Here is a 19,463-nt window from a genome sequence, read left to right on the forward strand (position 1 = left end):
ACATACTTATTTTAAATCCATTTCTCCCTGGATTTTCTTTCCCACTTTTCTATCTCCATCTGGTGTTAAAGCTATTACAAGCTATGGTAAACAATGATAACCACTATCTTTAGAAGAGCTACTCATCGCATTTTGTTTGAGAGGAACACTGAATGACGTACAAGTATAAACACACTTAGTGAGAGAAATGTGGGAAAAGGTAGATGGCAAAGCCACCAGTCTTTCAATCGTTCTGTAGTGCCTGTCTGTGCCCCTGCAGCTATCATACAGTCATGTATTCCAATGTATTCCTATCCTCCACAAGTGGCTTCCTTAATGAAGTGCATTAGTCCTGGATGTGTGCGTATTTCTGTAAAGAGTACAATGAGGACTAGAGTGGAGGGATGAGGTATAGGTACAATGAGCACTGGTAGAAAGGAGCTCTTTGGAGAGTGAGGCGTATATGATGGAGGGTACCTCTTCAAAAAAAAAAAAAAACCTCCAGCCTGCTTTTTTCCCATACAAAAATATTGCTTTGCCATCACAGAACAGACAAGCAGAGTTGTAGCTGAGAGCGGAGTGCTGAAGTGCAGTGCTCCATAGCTGAAAGGGGAGGAGTACGAGAGGGCGAGAGCAGAATAGTCAAATTCGTCAAAGGATTCAAAGTGTGCAGCTCCACAGGGAGCTTCACAGAAATCCCAACTCAATAAGGCTGAATGAACAGTCATCGATTCATTGATACATTTTTTTGCAGGGATGTTATGAAGTAATGATGATTAGCATGACGATGAGGGACATCATGTGACGAGCGATCCTGCCATTCGGCCACAGTTTGTGATGCATGCCGTTAGCTTTTCTGAGGAGCTGATGGAATGATAATAGTGTCGAGGAGGCCCTCAGTGGCTCTACTGCCTCATATCACGCTCAGTCATCTTCACACACAGTAAAGTCAGCACATTTCTGTTGCCATTAAATTTACTATGGCTCATTGGGGACTGACACTGCACACCATCAGTGTCATTGTAATGCCTTGTGAAATTCTAGAAAGATTCACTTCTTTATGCTAGGAACAATCATTATTACTAAATACTTTGTTTAAATGACTGGCACTACATGCTTAGAAGTCATGTATTATTCACCTCACCTCGCTGAAGAACTAATGATTTTTACCCAGAAGTTTACACTTCATCAGGTAACAGGATAATTGTTCCCCCTGATGGCTATGTGATCAATTTAGCTTTGCAGCCATTATTCCATCTCATATACTTGACTTACAGGTCTGAAGTTAACAGGGCTTTATTTAGTGATGGGAGACATTGATTGCAGTGACCCCAAAACTAGAGGCAAGAATTTCTATACTCCAATATTCAGTTGTGTGAGCTGATTTAAAAATGCACAGCGAAGAGCTTCTCACTGAATCACACCGTAGGCTATGAGGGAGTGATGGGAAATTTTAATGAGGACTCGCATGTAAAATCGCATGCCCTCGAATTATTTGCTATGGATCAAGATCTTATTGGTGTTCTCTAGAAAATCAGTGCAATTATTTTTATCAACCCATGCTGAAGTCGTTTGAGAAACTTTTAAATTTTAAAAATGATTCAAATTATTGTAAGTTCTCTGATATCCAGACGCTCTGTGAATACTAAAAGCCAAACATCAGGCAGTGCAGCATGAATACTCAATATCTTCTTGCAGTTACACACAGCAGCACAAAAGCATCTTTTATTTAGTTTTAAAATGCATAAATATTGATTAAAATTTAACAAATGTCTACTCATTATGATCTTGTGATAAATTTCATCTTAGCAGTTGCTTTTTTCTTTGCGGTTTTCCAAGAATGTTAACACTTATTACTTTGTGGTCCTCTGTAAGCTTTAGTCAGTCAGTTATTAAATTAGAATGCCACATTGTATTATGTCAAAGTTTCACTGTTTAATTTCAGGAGTTGCTGTTGCAGAAATCCGGCAAGCACAGAGGAGGTTTTGAGGGTGTATGTGGGTCCTATCATCTCAGTCTGTGACATTAGAGCCACTGCAGGTCACTGAACTGCAGCAAGAGACAGGGTTGTTTTACTCACAGACATTATGTCAGTTTCTTCACTACTGTGGATGTTATAGAATTCAACACTGCCTGTAGCTTACTGGATTTGAAATATGGCATAATGAGGACTGAAAATCTGCTCAATAAACTGAGAATTCATCAGAGATTTATACGTGTATATCAACACATGTTGCACGAGAACAAATCCTTTAAAGTGGTTTAAAACTGTGAGTTGCTTTTCTAAGGCTTTCGAAACAACAGTTTGTTTTTAGGACATCATAGAATTGGTAATCTCTCCCACTTGGTGGGGGAATTGCTTTACTTCTTGAAGGTCTTTCGGACTGCATTTGGCTCTTATATTTCCCAAAGCAATTATAGTCGGGGGTGAATATAGTTGTCTTCTGCTCTCCACGATGGGCTGTGGGGAATGTTTTCTTACCAGATTGGGCTGTGGAGTGGAGTATTTGTATGGCGTGGCTGCAGCTATGGTCAGAGACACAGCGCACTCTGCTGGCGATGAGGGAAAACATAACCCTCTATGGTCTATTTGTGTCAAACCCAAGGTGTGTGTGTGTAGAACGACTGCTTAATTGTTACACTCCTCTCTGTTTCAGGTGTGTGTGAGTGCTCAGACTTCACCACTGGGATGACCTGTGAGCGCTGCCTGGATGGTTACTATGGAAATGCTTTGATTGGCACGCCTGGTGATTGTCAGCCTTGCCCTTGCCCGGACCGTACCAGCTGTGCCCAAATTGCAGAGACAGGACAGGTGGTCTGTACCAACTGCCCTACAGCACAGACAGGTGAGATTAACCACCAACAATGTAAAATAATTTTTATCGCACCACAGTTAATAATGGGCTTTAAGAACATTTCCACAAGACAGCTTGATACTGAATAGACTGTGGCTTCAAAGCAGCTCATTTGCAGGGACTATCATTCTACAATGCCACCTCTGATTCCAACACGTCTGATATGAGTTTTTAATTTAATAACAGACTCTGAGGTGACATGGGGATGACCTCCAACAGTGTCCTAGCTCAGTCATCCATCTAATTCCTGGCCCCTTCTTTCACCTTTCCCCCTGTGTAGGGATGCGCTGTCAGATGTGTGAAGATGGTCACTATGGTGACCCCTTGGGACAATCCGGGGCAGCTCGACTGTGTGTGAGATGCGACTGCAATGGCAACGTGGACTTCAACGCGGTGGGAATATGTGACCACATCACTGGGCGATGTCTGAAATGCCTGGGACACACAGAGGGCGACCACTGCCAACGCTGCCAGCGGGGTTTCTACGGTGATGCCCTGAACCAGACAGCTGGCCAGAAGTGCAAGTGTGAGTTACTGGGGAGGGACTGAGATAGAACATTGGTCAATGAATTTATTTTTATGTTTTTTTCTTTTGATTTGACACTAGAAGACTGTTTTCACATTAATTTGCTGAAGGAAGGACATTTCTCTGTGTTCCTTGTGAACCTTGAAGTGTGTTGAAGTGCGTGTGTTTACACTGAGAATGGACTTTTCAGTGAAGTAGGAGACATATTCACAGCAGAGTATTTTTATTTATCTTAAAACACGTTTGGAAAGGATCTTTACAAATTCTTGAGTCCTCACTCAAGACATCCTTGACATGCCATTAATATGACTGTTCAGATTCAGATTGTTCTGTTTACCACAGGACAGGTACAATCTGAACAATATTTTGAACAAATTCCATTAAGGACTACATGGCCTTGGGCTCAGTTTTTAAAGGAACAAATAGTGCATTCAAATGGACTTGATTTATTAACTCAGAAATTCAAATTCAACAGGTGTAGCACCCTTGAGTCATAGAAGACAAAAGCTGAAAATGGGGCGAACAAATGGCTGTGAGTCAGAAAGATACCCCCCCAAAAAAAGTAAAGCAAAAGAGAGTCTTTGGGTTGGGAGAATTAAAAAAGGTCTGAGTGAATGAAACAGTGAAATCAACCTACAAAGGGAGACAGAGACCCAAAGAGTAATAGCTGTGATGTGTTCATCCTCTGATTCTTTTATGATACTTCAGCTCTACCTGTAAGCCCCGGGTCGAACTTCTGTACAGAACAATGAACAATGTCAGAAGGAGTCTCTCTGGTACTGTCTGTTTCCTTCCATTTTTCCCTAAAGCACTCTGAGATCAAATCAATAAAAAGTCCTCCATGTTAAGGTGATGCATTGCCAAATTTTGAGCTGTTAACAATGTAATATTATCATTTTTTTAATAATTAAATTGTTTTATTTGCTTCCTTTAGCGTGCAGCTGCAATCCTGCTGGAACCTCTGGGCATGTAAATGAATGCCACCCTCAGACAGGAAATTGTCAGTGCCTCACTCATGTGACTGGACGGGATTGCAGTTTTTGTGAAGTTGGCTTCTTCAACCTCCAACCAGGTGTAGGATGTGAGAGGTATAGAGATCACCTGTGAAATTCTAGGTGGATTTGTTGAAAAGATATAATAACTGAGCTTACAAACTGAATCTATTATTAAGATATTTTCCTGCCTTCCTTAGGTGCAAGTGTAATCCAATTGGCTCGTCGTCCATTGCGTGTCATCCAATCACAGAGCAGTGTGTGTGTCGTGCAGGAGTGGAGGGGAGACTGTGTGATTCTTGCCGTCTGGGCTTCTTTGGATTCTCGTCACGAGGTTGCAGAGGTACAGGACTTCACTTCAGGCATCACAACTACACTATGTACCATCCTCTAATCCTCTAATACAGATCACACATGAAGGCATTTCTAACTCTTCAAATGTTTACCTCTGCTCCTCTGCTGCTCTCCCATCTTCTTGTGGTCCCGTCCTGCTGTCCTCTGTCCTCTCCCAGCCTGTAACTGTGACCCAATGGGCTCCATTTCCATGCAGTGTCACAGTAATGGTACCTGCCACTGTCGCCAGGGCTTCGTGGGTTATAAGTGTGACAAATGTGAGTTGAACTATTTCCACAACAGAGCCACACACCAGTGTGAGGAATGCCCAGTTTGCTATGGCCTTGTCAAGAAACAGGTGAGTTTATGGTTGTTTGGGATTGTTTGTATGAGAACCACCCTCTGGGGGCACCAAAATCTGGAATTTTTCAAATTCTACACATAATGGCTTTAAACCTGCAATTACTGATTTTTGGGGCACGGGGTAACAGAAACAAGCTGTGATCACAACACTGAAATATCATCACCATTTAAGTTGATTTAACTTAGCAAACTATTGCTAAAATCCAGCAGATACGAACAGCAGTGGGAAAGTCACTTAAAAACTGAATAATAGTAGTAATAAACTGCAGGAATGCATCATATTCTAAGCTCATAGTATGTTTTAGGGCTGCAACTAACAATCATTTTCATCATGGATTATTCTGTCAATTTCTAAATTTAATAAACATATAGCCTATAAAATGCTGAACAACACCCATCACAAGTTTGCAGAGCCGGAGGCTCAAAACCCAAAGCTATTCGACTTACAGTGATATGAAACAGAAAAAAAGCCTCACATTTGAGAAGGCAAAAACCAGTGAATGGTATTTTTTCTTGATAAATGACTTTTAAATGATGATTAATCAATTAGCAAAATTGTCAATACATTTTCTGCTGGTCAATTAAATAATAAATACTACATTCAAGTTAGGTGTCAGTATTTCAAAATTGTGAGTACACTACCTGAGTAAATGTACTTATGCCCCTGCTTTGAATCTTTGTTCTCTTCATCTTTCTCCATTGCACCTTGTCATGTTTATTAATGTGTGTTTGCTGCACATATTTCTGCACATATTCACATAAATGTTTTGCACACAGGTTGTGTCTTGGATCTTGCTATTATGAGGTGCAATATGTTCTTGAAATAGCACAGTCCCCGCAGCACATCTTGCCTTTGTGGACCCTCATGACAGCCATATGTATCCTTTGTAATCGTAGATTGCAAGTAAACAGTAGATGTGCAGTGAAACAGAAAGAGACATTTGCCCTAATGATCCCCTGTGCTGCTTCTTCCTGTCCCTTTAGATTTGTTGCAACCCACGTCTGTATGCTAAGGTGCTGTGTCCCTTGATTTGCTTTCTGAGGCCAATCCAATACCACCGACATGTTCTGCCTTTCTCTGTACATATTCTTTTTCCAGCTAAAGCGGCTATGTGTTCTCTCCGGACCAGCTTGTAACTCTGTGAATGCATGCTGTGATTTCCACAGTGTTAGCAATTCTGTGAACATCCCAAGCCTTGTCTGCTCTGAACACCTGCAATTACTCTCACTATCCTCAGTCTCCCCCAGCTCTCCTTTACTGCCTCTCCCACTCTCTATCTTTCTGCTCACATTTTCCTCTGGCTTACGCACAGAAAGGAAATGACTAACAAGCACAAAGAGAGGAAGGTTGAAAAAGACAGAGATGGGTGATTGATGATCAAGAAAGATATTAAAAAGCAAAATAATGAGAAGGATATATGGTACTTGTTCAAAGGCAAGAATGAATCACTGCAGAGGAGCAACATATGTTGTACCTATGGTTAAAATGACTGGACTGAAGATGTGAGCTGATGAACACCTTGGTTGCTAACTAATACGATCAGCAACCAACCACATAAATTTCTGCTACCAGAGAACACGCCTGACAATCACACACATGTGCAACACCTGTATCATGCTAGCTGGTTTGAGAAAGAGATGTGATCCCAGTAAGATTACAGGGTCTTTTTAAAGGTCTGGGCCATTTAACTGCCAGGGTCAACAAATTGGTGCCAATCACAGCACCTTCGTTCCATTTTCAGATCTGGACTTCCATTTTCTAAGAAGTCTAATCTAGTTATCTCCTGAAAAGCTTTCTTGCTATGCAGAGAATAGTAGATGAGGATATGAAAACCATATTTTATTCTTATCCTGTTGTTGATATTCATTTATTCATTGCTTTTGTTGAAATACTACATTTTGATGTTATTGTGTACCAAGAATCAGAGTCCTGTCTCAATCCCTGTGTCTGAATAAATAAATACAGATCTAGATGGATAGATATTTTGTTGTTGTATTTGTTGTCGTGTTTTTTTGGTCTCGCAAAATCTGTATTCTCATTTAAACCGTCAGTGATAAATCTTGCCACTATTACAGGCAGAAAAGCTAAGGACTCGCCTGCAGGATTTGGAGAAGCTCTTGGCTCACTTTGATTGCCGAGGTAGATTTGGGAAGCAGCACCACCTGCTGAAGTATCACATGGCCAGGCTTTATGAGCATGAGCACCAGAGGGAGGATACTCTACCCAATGCTCTGGAGGATTTTCTGGCCTTCCAAGGTAACAGCAGCCAGAAGCCAAGATAATTCCACTTGGCCTGTCACTCCTTTTAATGTTTCCTATGTGGTCATGTAAGAGACACTTGGCAGTCTTTGCTTTGTGAAATGTGAAGCTCGCTTATGCGCCATTGTAACTATTGTGTCACATTTTGGCTGTGAGATGATAACATGCCATATCAGTACATACAAGACCGGCAAGCATGGCTAAGAAATTTGACATGAAACCGCCCCCGGTGTTCTGCAAATGGGCCATTGCTCTGTCTGTGTTTCCTCAGTGTGACACTATTACAGATACAACACAACAAAGCGATTAAATCAGGAAGCAGACAACAATACAAACCTCTACCAATTACTTTAACACAATGCTGATATATACTCATTATCTTTGGAAGGGGAAAGGGCTTACAGGCTCAGCTGCACAGGCCAAATGGAGACAAATCAAAACAATATAGAACAAGGCGCCGTGTGACCAACTTAATCCCTATTTATATGACAGGCGGTGCATCTCTAATCCCTGGTTTATTATGATTATAGTTGCAATCACGATAACAGTTGTCTAACAATCCCCCTCCCAACACCCACATACTTATACACACATACACACCAGCCATGCTCTTTAAGACACTGGACGGCCCAATAATAATTTAATGAGTATGTGGGAGTGACAGGCTCAGTGTGCGGACATACAGAGGCAAAACAGCACACACTGGGGTACACACACACTTGTAATCTCTCATTTTATAAGACACAAAGACAAAGAAACAAGCAAAGTATGTCACAAAATGAAGCAACAAACATCCAGACATATTGTACTAATCTTACTCAGCTACAGACTTTGACAAAAGTGTTAACATCTGGACAGAATTCCGTACAGATTTGTTTTTTTTCTGACTACAAACTGAAGGAATTACTGTGGTTTTATTTGCTTTGTGCTCTTTACTCTTTCAGAAGCACGGGAGGCCTTCATAAAACAATTTTCCTTGCTGGAAGCTTCTACAGGCACACTCTTAGCCCAGCTGCATGGCATTACATCTACTTTGAACTGCAGCATCAGCATGACAGGGGAAGAGAGGAAGGAGAGGAGGAAGGATGAAGGGAGCAGGGGTGTGTGTCAAACCTTCACAGAGACTATTTTCATGATCAGAGCATCTCAGAAACAGCTAAAGCAGGCAACACTGGACCTGGACAACATGGTAGGTGAATCAAACATATTGTATCTTCAACATTGTGTTAATGTTCCGCATATCTATAATGTAAGCATTCACCCGGTCCACAAGCATGCTGATAATGTATGTGATGCAGTTGATTTCCTGTCCTTATTATGGGATGCTGCAGTTTACTACTCTATGTGGAGCTCCTCTGTATAGATCCGCAAAGATCCCCCAAAGCGAAACAATATTTCATAACCCCCCTCACACTTCCACCACCCTCCTCCCTCTGAGTGGCAAATTCCTGCCTCCAAAGGAAAATCCAAAGAATGTTTGATGGACGCTAAAATTAACAACTTGTTCTTCACCCACCGCAAGGCTTTTCACTGTCTCTCCACGACGCTTGCAGGAATCTATTATAGATACTGCTGCCGTGTTATTTAGGTTCAGGGAGATGAGAGAGCTAGTTTTGCCAATATATGGCTTTCTATTTCTGATTGTGTGTCTGTGTGTGCACGCAGACACACTGTACCTCCATAGCCCTTATCACTTGGGTAAGCCTGAAGCAGCTGCAATTTAATTCCATATTAATAAGCAGAGCAGCCACCCAAAATGAATAAAAAATGTTAGTGTCAATTGTTGATTCAGTTTTCCAATTTTTATTTGCATTTTCTCAAATTAAATGTCACTCGGATTCTGCATTTGACTATATAAACATTACATTTATCAGGACAAACCTTCAGGGGATTTATTTTGAGCAAGGTTTTTCCATATGCCCCTGCACTGACCCTTTTTGAATACATGTACTTAAGTGCAGAGGTTCATTAGAGGAGTTTCACTATTTGCAAAATTAAAGCAAACCCCAGACCACCATTTTGAGGCTGGACCATCATTGCTTTTCTGGAGACTTTAGTTCACATGTCAAAACAGTCTGAAGTCTCTTCAAGGCCAGACCTTTATTTTTTTTCATTTCTCATTCCCTCTTTACCTTTTTCATAGATCATTCCTTTTGAGGTGGTGTCAGGACCTAACAAATGGAATATTATGGTCAATGACTCACAGGTCCTAATGAAAAGGTAAGTCAGGTCAATGGACTTTTAGAGGCCAATTACAATAAAATACCACTGTAGTAATCTGTGGGCCTTCATCTCTCCTTGCTTCCTTCTTTTAGCTTGTCACTTACATTGTTGTTAGGCCACTGTGAATCGATGTCCACTGCTGTTCAGAGTATGCAGTACTATTATGTGGTAGTTACAGAAATCAGGACTGCAGAGCCAGTGAGGGGAAGTCATTGATGCTGAAATCCATTTCATCTCTCCTCAGGCAGTTGTAATGGTCTGTTATTCTATGTTACTCACTTTTTTTTTCTTTCCCTCCTCCTTTTACTTTGTCTTCCTTTTTTCCTCCCTTGTAGTCACAGAGAAATGGCAGACCACGTTGAGGCCGTAGCCAGCAGGGCGGTAAGAACCTCAAAGCAGACCTTCGGTTTCCTGATGGATCTACTGCAGGACAACTCCACAGAGGAGTACATCAGGAACCTAACGGAGCAGTGAGCACAACAACGAATCCAAATATCTTTCAGCCCACGCAGACAAGCCCAAGCAGAAAAAATGTCTCCCATTCATATAAAGCATCCTTTATTGCAAAATCCCAACAAGCTGCATGACTCCCTGGATTATTGTGCTTTTGCAGTATAATTCTAACAAAGTGCACCTATCCCTGTGTTACAGCTCAAGGTCCTCTTCTTCACAGCGGCCTTTTAAAGCACACTGAAGTTTAGGAGTAAGACATTTAGCCACAGGGGGACAGCTTCTCTCCACTGTAAGCCTATTGCTTTCTTGGATTTGCTGCACGCTCGCTGCATCTCGTAGCGTGTGATTGCTCTGAGGATTATCCTGAATGCTAGACAGAATGATGCAAAAAGCCCTCCGGTGGCCATGATGAGAGCAAGAAGCGAGCAACTCAAAATTGATTACCCCCCTTTTGACAGTAGTCAGCTTGGTTCAGGAGAGTTCTGTTAATCTTTGGAGCACTGCTGTACGACAGTGTGTGTCACTTTATAGGATGTGAATTGAGCAGTTTATGCACAGATGGGCAGCATAAAATTGCATTTCCCACACATATTTCCCCATGTGTTGGTACTTAAGCAGATCAGATGCATTTTATAGGCAGGACAGCTATCCAATCAGAAAAATGACAAAAGTATTCAATCTGTCACCAACAATAGGCCTATATTACAAGGCTTCAAATAAGACCAGTATCTTTAACAGTAGTTTAACAGTAGACTGATTTCATCAGAAATCTTTGCTCATTTGTTCAAACACTTTTTACTAACAATCAACCTCTATGTTTATATTCAGTAGCAGCAAAAGCAGAAGTAGTGTGACATTTACCACCACAACAGTGTACATTTCCTCAAGTACTGTTTTGAAGCATTATTATGTTACATTATAAACCCATGAGAGAATAATTTAGTCTAATTAGAGATGGTTTGATAGCTGTACATATATAAGAAACCATTTTATCTCTTTTAACTAGGCTCATATAGAGATACAAGTGTCTCTCATTTTTTGAAGAGTGGGCAGTTAACTCCACTTCATTTTTTTCTTGCTTTAAATGTCCAGTATGTAGGATTTAGTGTCATCTAGCGGTGAAATTGCAGTTTGCAACCATTTGAATACCGCTCGCATCACCCTCAACCTTCCAAGCGTGTAGGAGAAACTACGGTGGCCAAAAAACAGCAACGGGCCTATCTAGAACCAGTGTTTGGTTTGTCCATTCTGAGCTATTGTAGAAACATGTCGGTGCAACATGGCGACCTCCGTGGAGGGGGACCCACTCCCTCTGTAGATAAAAACGGCTTATTCTAAGGTGATTATACACTAATTAAAACATGCTTATAAATATTATATTCCATTTCTGGCAATAGCTCCTCCTAAATGTTACGCACTGGACCTTTAACATTTGGCAAGTACAGTTTTGAGGTACTTTACTTGAGTATTTCCACTTTCTGCTATTTTATACTTCTACTCTTCTACTTCTACTTTATAATCACTAGCTACTTTTCTGATTAAGATTTCACATTAAAAACATATGATAAGGTTATGAAATACAATGTATTGTCAAAGAGTAACTTCACTGTTTCGCTGCCCTCTGGTTGACCGTTTCAAACCTGTTCCAACTCCAAGCATCATTGATGGGTGTGGTTCAGAAGTGTGTTCTGTTGCACCTGTAACCACACTCAACAGTGATGTCACAGGGTTCTGACGTACACCTGTACATTACTGCAAAAAGGTGAAAAGTTAAACCACTGGAGGTCAGAAAAAAACAAGATTTTCAGGGAGTGTTAAATTACTCAGTGAAGATTAAACCAGTGGTTCCCAACCTTTTTGGCTTGTGACCCCCTTACAAAGAAGCAGTGTAGTTGTAGTTGAGGCACCTTGTCACGTTTCAGATGTCAACAAAGAGTGATTTGAAACTCTGCAAAAGGTTTCTGTCCGAGGCCTAAAGAGGTGAAAATATCCAAAATTTAAAAAAAACAAAGCAAGAATTAGAGAAAACCCTCAAAAAATTTATATAAATTTGTGTAGCAGAACTGTTTTTTTTCTTCTTCCCCCACCCCATCAATCATCTCACAACCCTCAAAATTTATCTTGGAACCTCTGACCCAAACTACCTAACTGTATATAAAATAGTTAAAACTAGCTCCACCTTGACCACCTACAACAGTAATGTATTACTTATGCATTGATACATCAGTCTTAACTATCTAATACTTTTACTTTTGATACTTAAACTACATTTGTCTTTTACTTATAATGGAGTGTTTTTATGTTGTTGTATTAAGACTTTTACTTAAGGAAAGGATGCGAGTGTTTCTTCTACTGCTGACACAGTTCACATCCCATCTCCACAATCAACTTGGTTCCTTTTAACCATGTGGGCAGTCTTTCCCTAACCTTAAACAAGTAGTTTTAGTTGCCTTAACCAGATCTTTACCATATGGGCTGTTTTGAAAGCCACTTACAAACAGCCTCCAGTATTCCAGTGTTCTACCAAACATTTGATATTAATTATAGCAAAAATACATTATTTTTAGCAATCCAAGAGAACTGCATGTGCTTGGTGTGCACACAGGATTTGAAAAAAAAGCTGAGATGACACACCGTGATTTTTGTGTATCTGCTCTGTTGAGGCAAAACAGATTGGATATCATTACAGCTGTGGAGGTGATAAAAATGGTACTTTAACATCTACTGTGCTATATCTAACATCTTTCATGAATGCATCATGCCTTCTTTGCACAATGCTGCTTTCTCTTTACTCCTCTTTACTCACTTATAACAAGCTGCATTGTCTTGTTGACAGATTTCAATATGGCACAGAACAAACCTTTTTTAAATTTCTCAACCTAAGATAAGAAATTGAATGCGCTGAATTATGTGAATTATGTGTGAGGCTCTAATGAGTCTGCAGCATAGTATCTCTTTTCCTCATCTTAACACCAATAAATCAAATGAACAGAAGACATCCTGATATGAATAGAAAAGCTATTTTAAAAAAGTGACTATACAGTTATATTTGACCACATTTTCTCTGCTTTCTTTCTCTACTTCTTTCATCTCAGAATAACACAAATGCAGCAGCAGAAGGAAAACCTGACAGTGCAGGTCAATGATACTGTAGCCAAACAGCTGGCCCTAGAGGAGGAAGCTGCTGGTTTAAAGCTTGCCCTGGGTAACATCACATCATCCTTACATCAGCTGGCTCTGACAGATGCCAGCCCATCACCAGAGCCTGACCAAACACAGCTCAACCAAACACATCCAACCAACCACACAACAGAGGTCAGTTTGGATAGCACCTGTAGGGTACAAATGGAATTTTATGCGCTATTATGTTACATTATACACCCATGAGTGAATCATTTAGTCTAGTTAGAGCTGGTTTGATAGCTGTACATATATAAGAAACCATTCCGGCTCATTTAACTAGGCTTATATAGAGATACAAGTGTCTCTCATTTTTGAAGAGTGGGCAGTTAACTCCACTTCATTTTTTTCTTGATTTAACATTTGGCAAGCAGAGGGGGACACTGAGTAGGCACAGGAGAGCAGATTCTGGCAGGATTTGCTGCTCATGGGGGTACATGTTGTTCCAGAGGAGGGTGATTAACCACTGCAGCTTTTCTGAGCTGACAAAACACTGCAAAATGACACAGAAATAGGGTAAATAGGCCCTCTGTAAATGGCCAAATAGAAGCAGTCTTTTGCAAAAGTGATAGAAAAAGCAAAATGGGATTTCTTTTAATGAAAACATTAAATTTGTGTATTTCTGCTTCCTGTTTAGTGGGGCAAGGACCTGCTAAAACAGACAGAAAAGCTGGACCGGCAAATTCAGACAAAAGACAATCTCATCAGTAAGCTCAGAGAGGAGATGGAGCCTCTAAAACAGACTGCCAATAAGAAACTGGAAATGGTGGATGACATCAATGAGGTGATTAAATTTACTGCAGCATGTGGCTTTCTGTCTAGATATTTTGAATGTGTATTGAATGTTCCTTTTTAATGCTTAATATAAAGATTTTTTCTAACCATGCTAGCAGCATGGCTCTACAAATGGCAATGTTGGTCTGTCGGTCAGTTGGTTAACCACTTTGATCCAGACTGAAATATTACAGCATCAGATGGAATGTCATGACATTTGTACAGACATTCAAGGTCCCCAGATAACAAATCCTGACTTTTTCTCTAACGCCACCACGAGGGTGACATTTGTGGTTTTGACTGAAATGTCTCCACAACTGGATGGATTTCCATGATTTCCATGATGGTACAAACATTCATGTTCCCCTCATGATGAATTGTAATAACTGTGGTGATCACTTAACTTTCCATCTAGCGCTGTTATCAGGTCAAATTTTCAATTTCTCCAATACTTTGATATATATTTACCCGGAAAAATCTTTGCAGGTTTTTTATTTTTTTTTATTTTATACTTATACCCACCTGGTACTTAATTTATTTTCTGACCTGTTTTTATAGTGTATTGTATTATATTTTTTGCTAGTACTTTCTCCTGTGTGCACTGACGTAAAAGGCGAGCTGCTGTAACAAAGAGTTTCCCTTCGGGGATCAATAAAGAATTTCTGATTCTGATTCAAAACAAACGACATTTCCATCAGCCTCAGCTGTACTGTGTGTTTATTGCTAATTAGCAAATGCTAGCATGCTAACACATTAAACTAAGATGGTGAACAAGGTAAATATTATACCTGCTAAACATCAGCATGTTAGTATTAATGTTGTGCACATGTTAGCATGTTAGCATTTAGCTCAAAGCTCCGCTGTGCCCAAGTATAGCATAGCACAGAGCCGCTAGCATGGCTGTAAACTCTTTTAATTGACCATATGCTGTCCTCCCACCAGTATACACTACATTAAAGCCTTTTATACATGTTGTTGCAAGCTTTGAATAGACTTGAGGTAATGTTTCATCTTATGTGTCTCTTTCTCAAGCTCCAAGCTCGTGTTCATGGGGCAAAGGTCATAGCTTTGTCGTCCGTGGTGACAGGGAAAGAGGTGGAATCAGACGCCATCGCCCTGCACAGAGAACTAGAAAGTGAGTCTCTTCCTATCTAGGGGAGATTGGGGGTGTAATTTAGTGGGCCGGTCTGAGTCAAAAAGTCCAAGGCCATCTTTCATTCCCAGTCCAGCCCTGATTGAATGCAGCAGCAACTTACTTGAAAAATGTAATGAAGTGGAATATTTTGAGAATTTTTACAGTGTCAATTTCATGAATGAAATGTTGGCTGTTTTTGATTCGTAAAAATAAAATAGCACAAAATAAGCAGAGGATGAATAATGAATAATGAAAATAAAATTCAGCCAGTACACAATGACCCATTTGAATCAAACTTTTTATAATTCAATACAACCTTGAATACAACCTCCATCTTAAAGGCCATGAAACCCTATTTTTTTACTATGAATGATGGGGTCCTAGGGTCCTACTTGAACACAAAAATTTCTCCAAAGTTAGAACAGTTTTGGTTATTGCACATGAGAGATGTCTGTATTTGTGATGTTGTCTAAGATCTTCTCACTGGTTTGAAGCGGGTGGGGCTCAGTTGGAAATGTGCGATGTCACATAAATCCATGCACCAATCAGGATTTAGCAACATTTGACCAAGTATCTGACAATAGTTGGTGGGTTGTTTGGCCACTGTCAATCAAATCTGTTCAAACCACACCCACTGTTCTGATGAAGCAGATTAGTTATGTTTTTAAATAAATAATTATAAATAATACCTTTTGGTGTCTTTTTCCTTTACCTTACATTTTGTTGTTGCTTATTTAGTCATGACTATTTAATTTTATAGAAAAATATTTGGGATTTCAAACCAAGTTTTCAGGACCTTTAATCATACTACCTGGCTTTTTCCCAATCTTCATTCAGACATGGTGAGGGAGTGGCCCCGTCAGCAGGCCCAGACCCAGGCTGCAGTGAAGAAGGAGAGACCCCTTGAGGTAAAGGTTCTAGCTGATGTCAGGAAAAGGGTCTCACAGATTGAGAAGATGCTAAATCCAGCTCTGGAAAACTCCAGCCTCTCAAGCAACACCACAAAGGAGGCGGAACAAACAGCACATGCTGTGGCAAAGGTATGTGTGTAGTCGGTCTACCACTTTGGTGCAGATTGGTCCAGGTTGATGTTTTTGTGAAATGTTGCAAGAATTACTGGATGTACTGCCATGAAATTTGGTACAAACATTCATCAGGATGAACTGTAATAACTTTGGTGATCTCTTAACTTAACGGCATCATCAGGTCAAATTTGTAATTTATCCAATACTTTGCTTTATAACCAAATACCTATGAAGCTATGAAATTCTCATCCATCGCAGCTATTCTTTGTGTTTAGTGCTAATTAGCAAATGTTAGCACGCTTACATGCTAAACTAAGAGGGTGAACATGGTAAAAATTATACCTGCTAAACATCAGCATGTTAGCATTGTCATTGTGAGCATATTAGTATGCTGACATTGGCATTTAGCTTCATTAGTGAGTTGCCTTTTGTCTTTCCTTAGTTCTGTATTTCCTCCTTTCTTTGTGTGCAGGAATCCAAAGCCATTCTGACCCAGGCCAAGCATACCAGGACTGCATCTGCTCACCTTAGCTCCCATATAGACTCTGCTTTACAACAGCTGGCTGATCAGGAGATGCTAACTGACACAGCAAACTCCCAGATCACCTCAGAGGTACTTAACATAGACACATAAACATCTGAACTGCAGAATCCATGCATATGGATCTGTGCTTCCTGTGTGCAGCTTAAAAGACTGTTTCTAGAGTATGTCTTCTTATTTCCAGCCGGAGGTCTCCCTGACCAGCATAAGGGAAGACATGGAAGCAGCCAAGCTCCAGTTAAAGGCCTATTCTGTTACACTAACTGAGCTAATCAGCAAGATTGGTAAGTCACTCTCTTATAGATGATTTTCACTGTGGCTACTTTTTAGTCTTCCACATCTATAAAACTCATAAATCTCCATTATACCTTAAATGTCAGATCACTAAAGAGCTCTGTGCTTTTTAATGCCTCATTTAACATGGAAATATTTCCGTGATTTTTATCCCCATGATAAAGCAAGAATAACTGCTGTTCATGGGGCCCAGCAGTATTTTCTTTGTGGGTAAATTTTAGTGTATTCAAATAATTCAGCTATATATTTCTGACCTAGTATTATCTGACCTTATATTATTATATTATTATCATGCAAACTCATTTCCTGTGTATTGTATTGTACAGTTTGTGGAATTAAATAGAAAGGCAGGGATCTGGCACTCTGTGGCCAATATGTTAACATGCTTGAGAGGATAATGACCAAATCAGTGTAATTAAGTCGTAAGGCAGGCTGATCCACCATTTGAATCACTGACATAGAACTGCCATTTACAAACCACGATCTACAAGACAAAAACTTCTGACGCCTATGTCTGTGGTTTCGTCTTTCTCCATCTGTCCTCTCTCTTGCATGTCCGGCCCAGATGGGAACGTGCCGCTGGAAAGCTTTGACCGAATCTTGAATGAGACAGCGCGCCGTCTGAGCATGCTTCGCGGGAGTGTTGAGAGCCCAACGCTGGGCTCAAAGATCCAGAAGCTGCATTCGGCTGCTAAGGAACAAGAGAGCCGGATGTCCCTCATTGAACAGGACTTACAGGAGATCAGGGAGGAGAGAGACAGTCTCAGGGACATTGCCTTAAACCTGCCCAAGTCCTGTCCCCAGGCCACAGGAACAGGCAAAGGATAGATAATATAGATGACTGGGATTAGGTCATTGATTAGGCAGCTGAAGTCAGCAAAGTCTGGGAGTTTGTTAATAACAGGGGCTATGGTCATTTTTTATTCTGCTTCAAAAAAATCAGTAATATCCTTTCATATTCTTCCCTCTTTCCACCTTTTGCCCCAAGGTACAATTTATTTTACCACCTCAATACACTGACACGCATTTCCACCAAAAGCCACAGACTTATCCACTGTCTCCCATGATTTATACCTAATCTTTTTTTCTCCCACTCTCGTTTTTACCAACAACATTAGAACTTTAATTTCACCATGAATAATAACCAGCCGTTCTGAACTGCTGGAGTGCACTGTCAAGTTTAAAATAATGCTGATTTTCCTTTGTGGGGGTAAAAGGTGTGTCTGAGTACTCCTCCAGACTGACAAATTCATTTACACTTGAGCTCTTTTTCATCAGCATCTCTTAATTAACAATTAGTCCTCTTGGCCTCGGTGGGGTTCAGGTCAGGCTTCAACAACACACAACCTGTGTTCGGGATTCTTACATTGCCTACCTCTCTGTTTTTGTGGTTTCTCATTTTTCTTTCTCTCTGTGTCTCAAATGGTCAAACATCCCTTGTCTTTGGGTCATGGTTGGTCACACTGTCTGGCTACTGGTGACCAAAATGTAAAAGCTAATGATCTTTGTATTACAAATACTGTATTGATAAGACTCATGAAGTGATAGTATACCAAAATTATGTATGAGGCACATTTTTCTGTTTTTATCAATGCTGAATAACTGATCAGGGATCAGACTTAGACAAATGGTCTCATCCATATGTCCCAGTTACACATCTACATCTACTTATAGTAAGAGTACGTAAGGCCTTCACATAGAAACCATTACATTATAAAGTATACTTGAAAGGGACATTTTTCAGACTAAAATATCTCTTAATTTTTAGTGGATACTATTGTACTGTGCAATGCGCAATGATATAAAGCTTAAATTTGTAGATGGTGGTTCAAGGAACTCTATGAAAACAAAAACAAAAAATAAAACAAGCATTCAATCCTTGCTTGCTGTATGTGAATTTTTCATCATTAGAGCATCAGAGTTTGATTAACATCTATTAGCACACATCTTGTATCATTTCTTTTTAGCACAAAATGGTAAAATACATTCATCTCTTGCGTGCTAAACTAGTACCCTGTCAACCTTTGTACATGAATGAGCATATTGTTTGGATTTGGGACACTGTGGTTGTCTGGAAGATTTGTTAAAGGAATAGTTTGACATTTTGGGAAATACACTTATTGGTTTTTTTTCCATGAGTTAAATAAAAGGATAGATACCACGTTGTTATCTGTTATATCATGTTATATCTGATTTGTTTAATCTTGACCAGGTGCAGTGATTCCCAGTGGTTGCCTGGCCACCTCACAGTGACAGCAACACTTCCTTTTTTATTCCTTTTTATACAAACTAATTCCAATAGCACAATTATAAGTTAACACAACAATATCCTGTGCCAGATATTGTATGTTTGTTTTTTTATTTTTACCCATCAGCAATGACATACTGTATGCACATCCTGTATATGTGAAACAGAGCAGTGTCTCTGTTGAACTCTCTACCAAGATAATACATTTTATGAATTTGATATCAGTAAAACTCTGAAATACCACAAATAAAAATGTAGACCAATATCCAAATTTTGATGACA

At 40.0% G+C, this 19,463-nt stretch overlaps 1 protein-coding gene across 1 annotated transcript in view; it reads left to right on the forward strand.

Moving 5' to 3' along the window:
• The window catches only part of lamc3 (laminin, gamma 3), a 101,367-nt gene extending 82,553 nt beyond the window's left edge, over positions 1 to 18,814 (forward strand). Inside the window, exons 13-28 of the mRNA XM_044175459.1 lie at positions 2,637 to 2,825; positions 3,115 to 3,360; positions 4,295 to 4,448; positions 4,553 to 4,695; positions 4,865 to 5,043; positions 7,125 to 7,305; positions 8,253 to 8,497; positions 9,452 to 9,528; positions 9,867 to 10,001; positions 13,080 to 13,299; positions 13,802 to 13,948; positions 14,971 to 15,073; positions 15,911 to 16,113; positions 16,571 to 16,711; positions 16,824 to 16,923; positions 17,499 to 18,814. Coding sequence (XP_044031394.1) covers positions 2,637 to 2,825; positions 3,115 to 3,360; positions 4,295 to 4,448; positions 4,553 to 4,695; positions 4,865 to 5,043; positions 7,125 to 7,305; positions 8,253 to 8,497; positions 9,452 to 9,528; positions 9,867 to 10,001; positions 13,080 to 13,299; positions 13,802 to 13,948; positions 14,971 to 15,073; positions 15,911 to 16,113; positions 16,571 to 16,711; positions 16,824 to 16,923; positions 17,499 to 17,761 — 2,726 coding nt within the window. The 3' untranslated portion in view covers positions 17,762 to 18,814. The remainder of the gene's footprint in view (positions 1 to 2,636; positions 2,826 to 3,114; positions 3,361 to 4,294; positions 4,449 to 4,552; positions 4,696 to 4,864; positions 5,044 to 7,124; positions 7,306 to 8,252; positions 8,498 to 9,451; positions 9,529 to 9,866; positions 10,002 to 13,079; positions 13,300 to 13,801; positions 13,949 to 14,970; positions 15,074 to 15,910; positions 16,114 to 16,570; positions 16,712 to 16,823; positions 16,924 to 17,498) is intronic.
• Positions 18,815 to 19,463: the final 649 nt, after the last annotated feature.

Source organism: Siniperca chuatsi, linkage group LG18 (assembly GCF_020085105.1).
Source record: "Siniperca chuatsi isolate FFG_IHB_CAS linkage group LG18, ASM2008510v1, whole genome shotgun sequence".
Taxonomy (NCBI): domain Eukaryota; kingdom Metazoa; phylum Chordata; class Actinopteri; order Centrarchiformes; family Sinipercidae; genus Siniperca; species Siniperca chuatsi.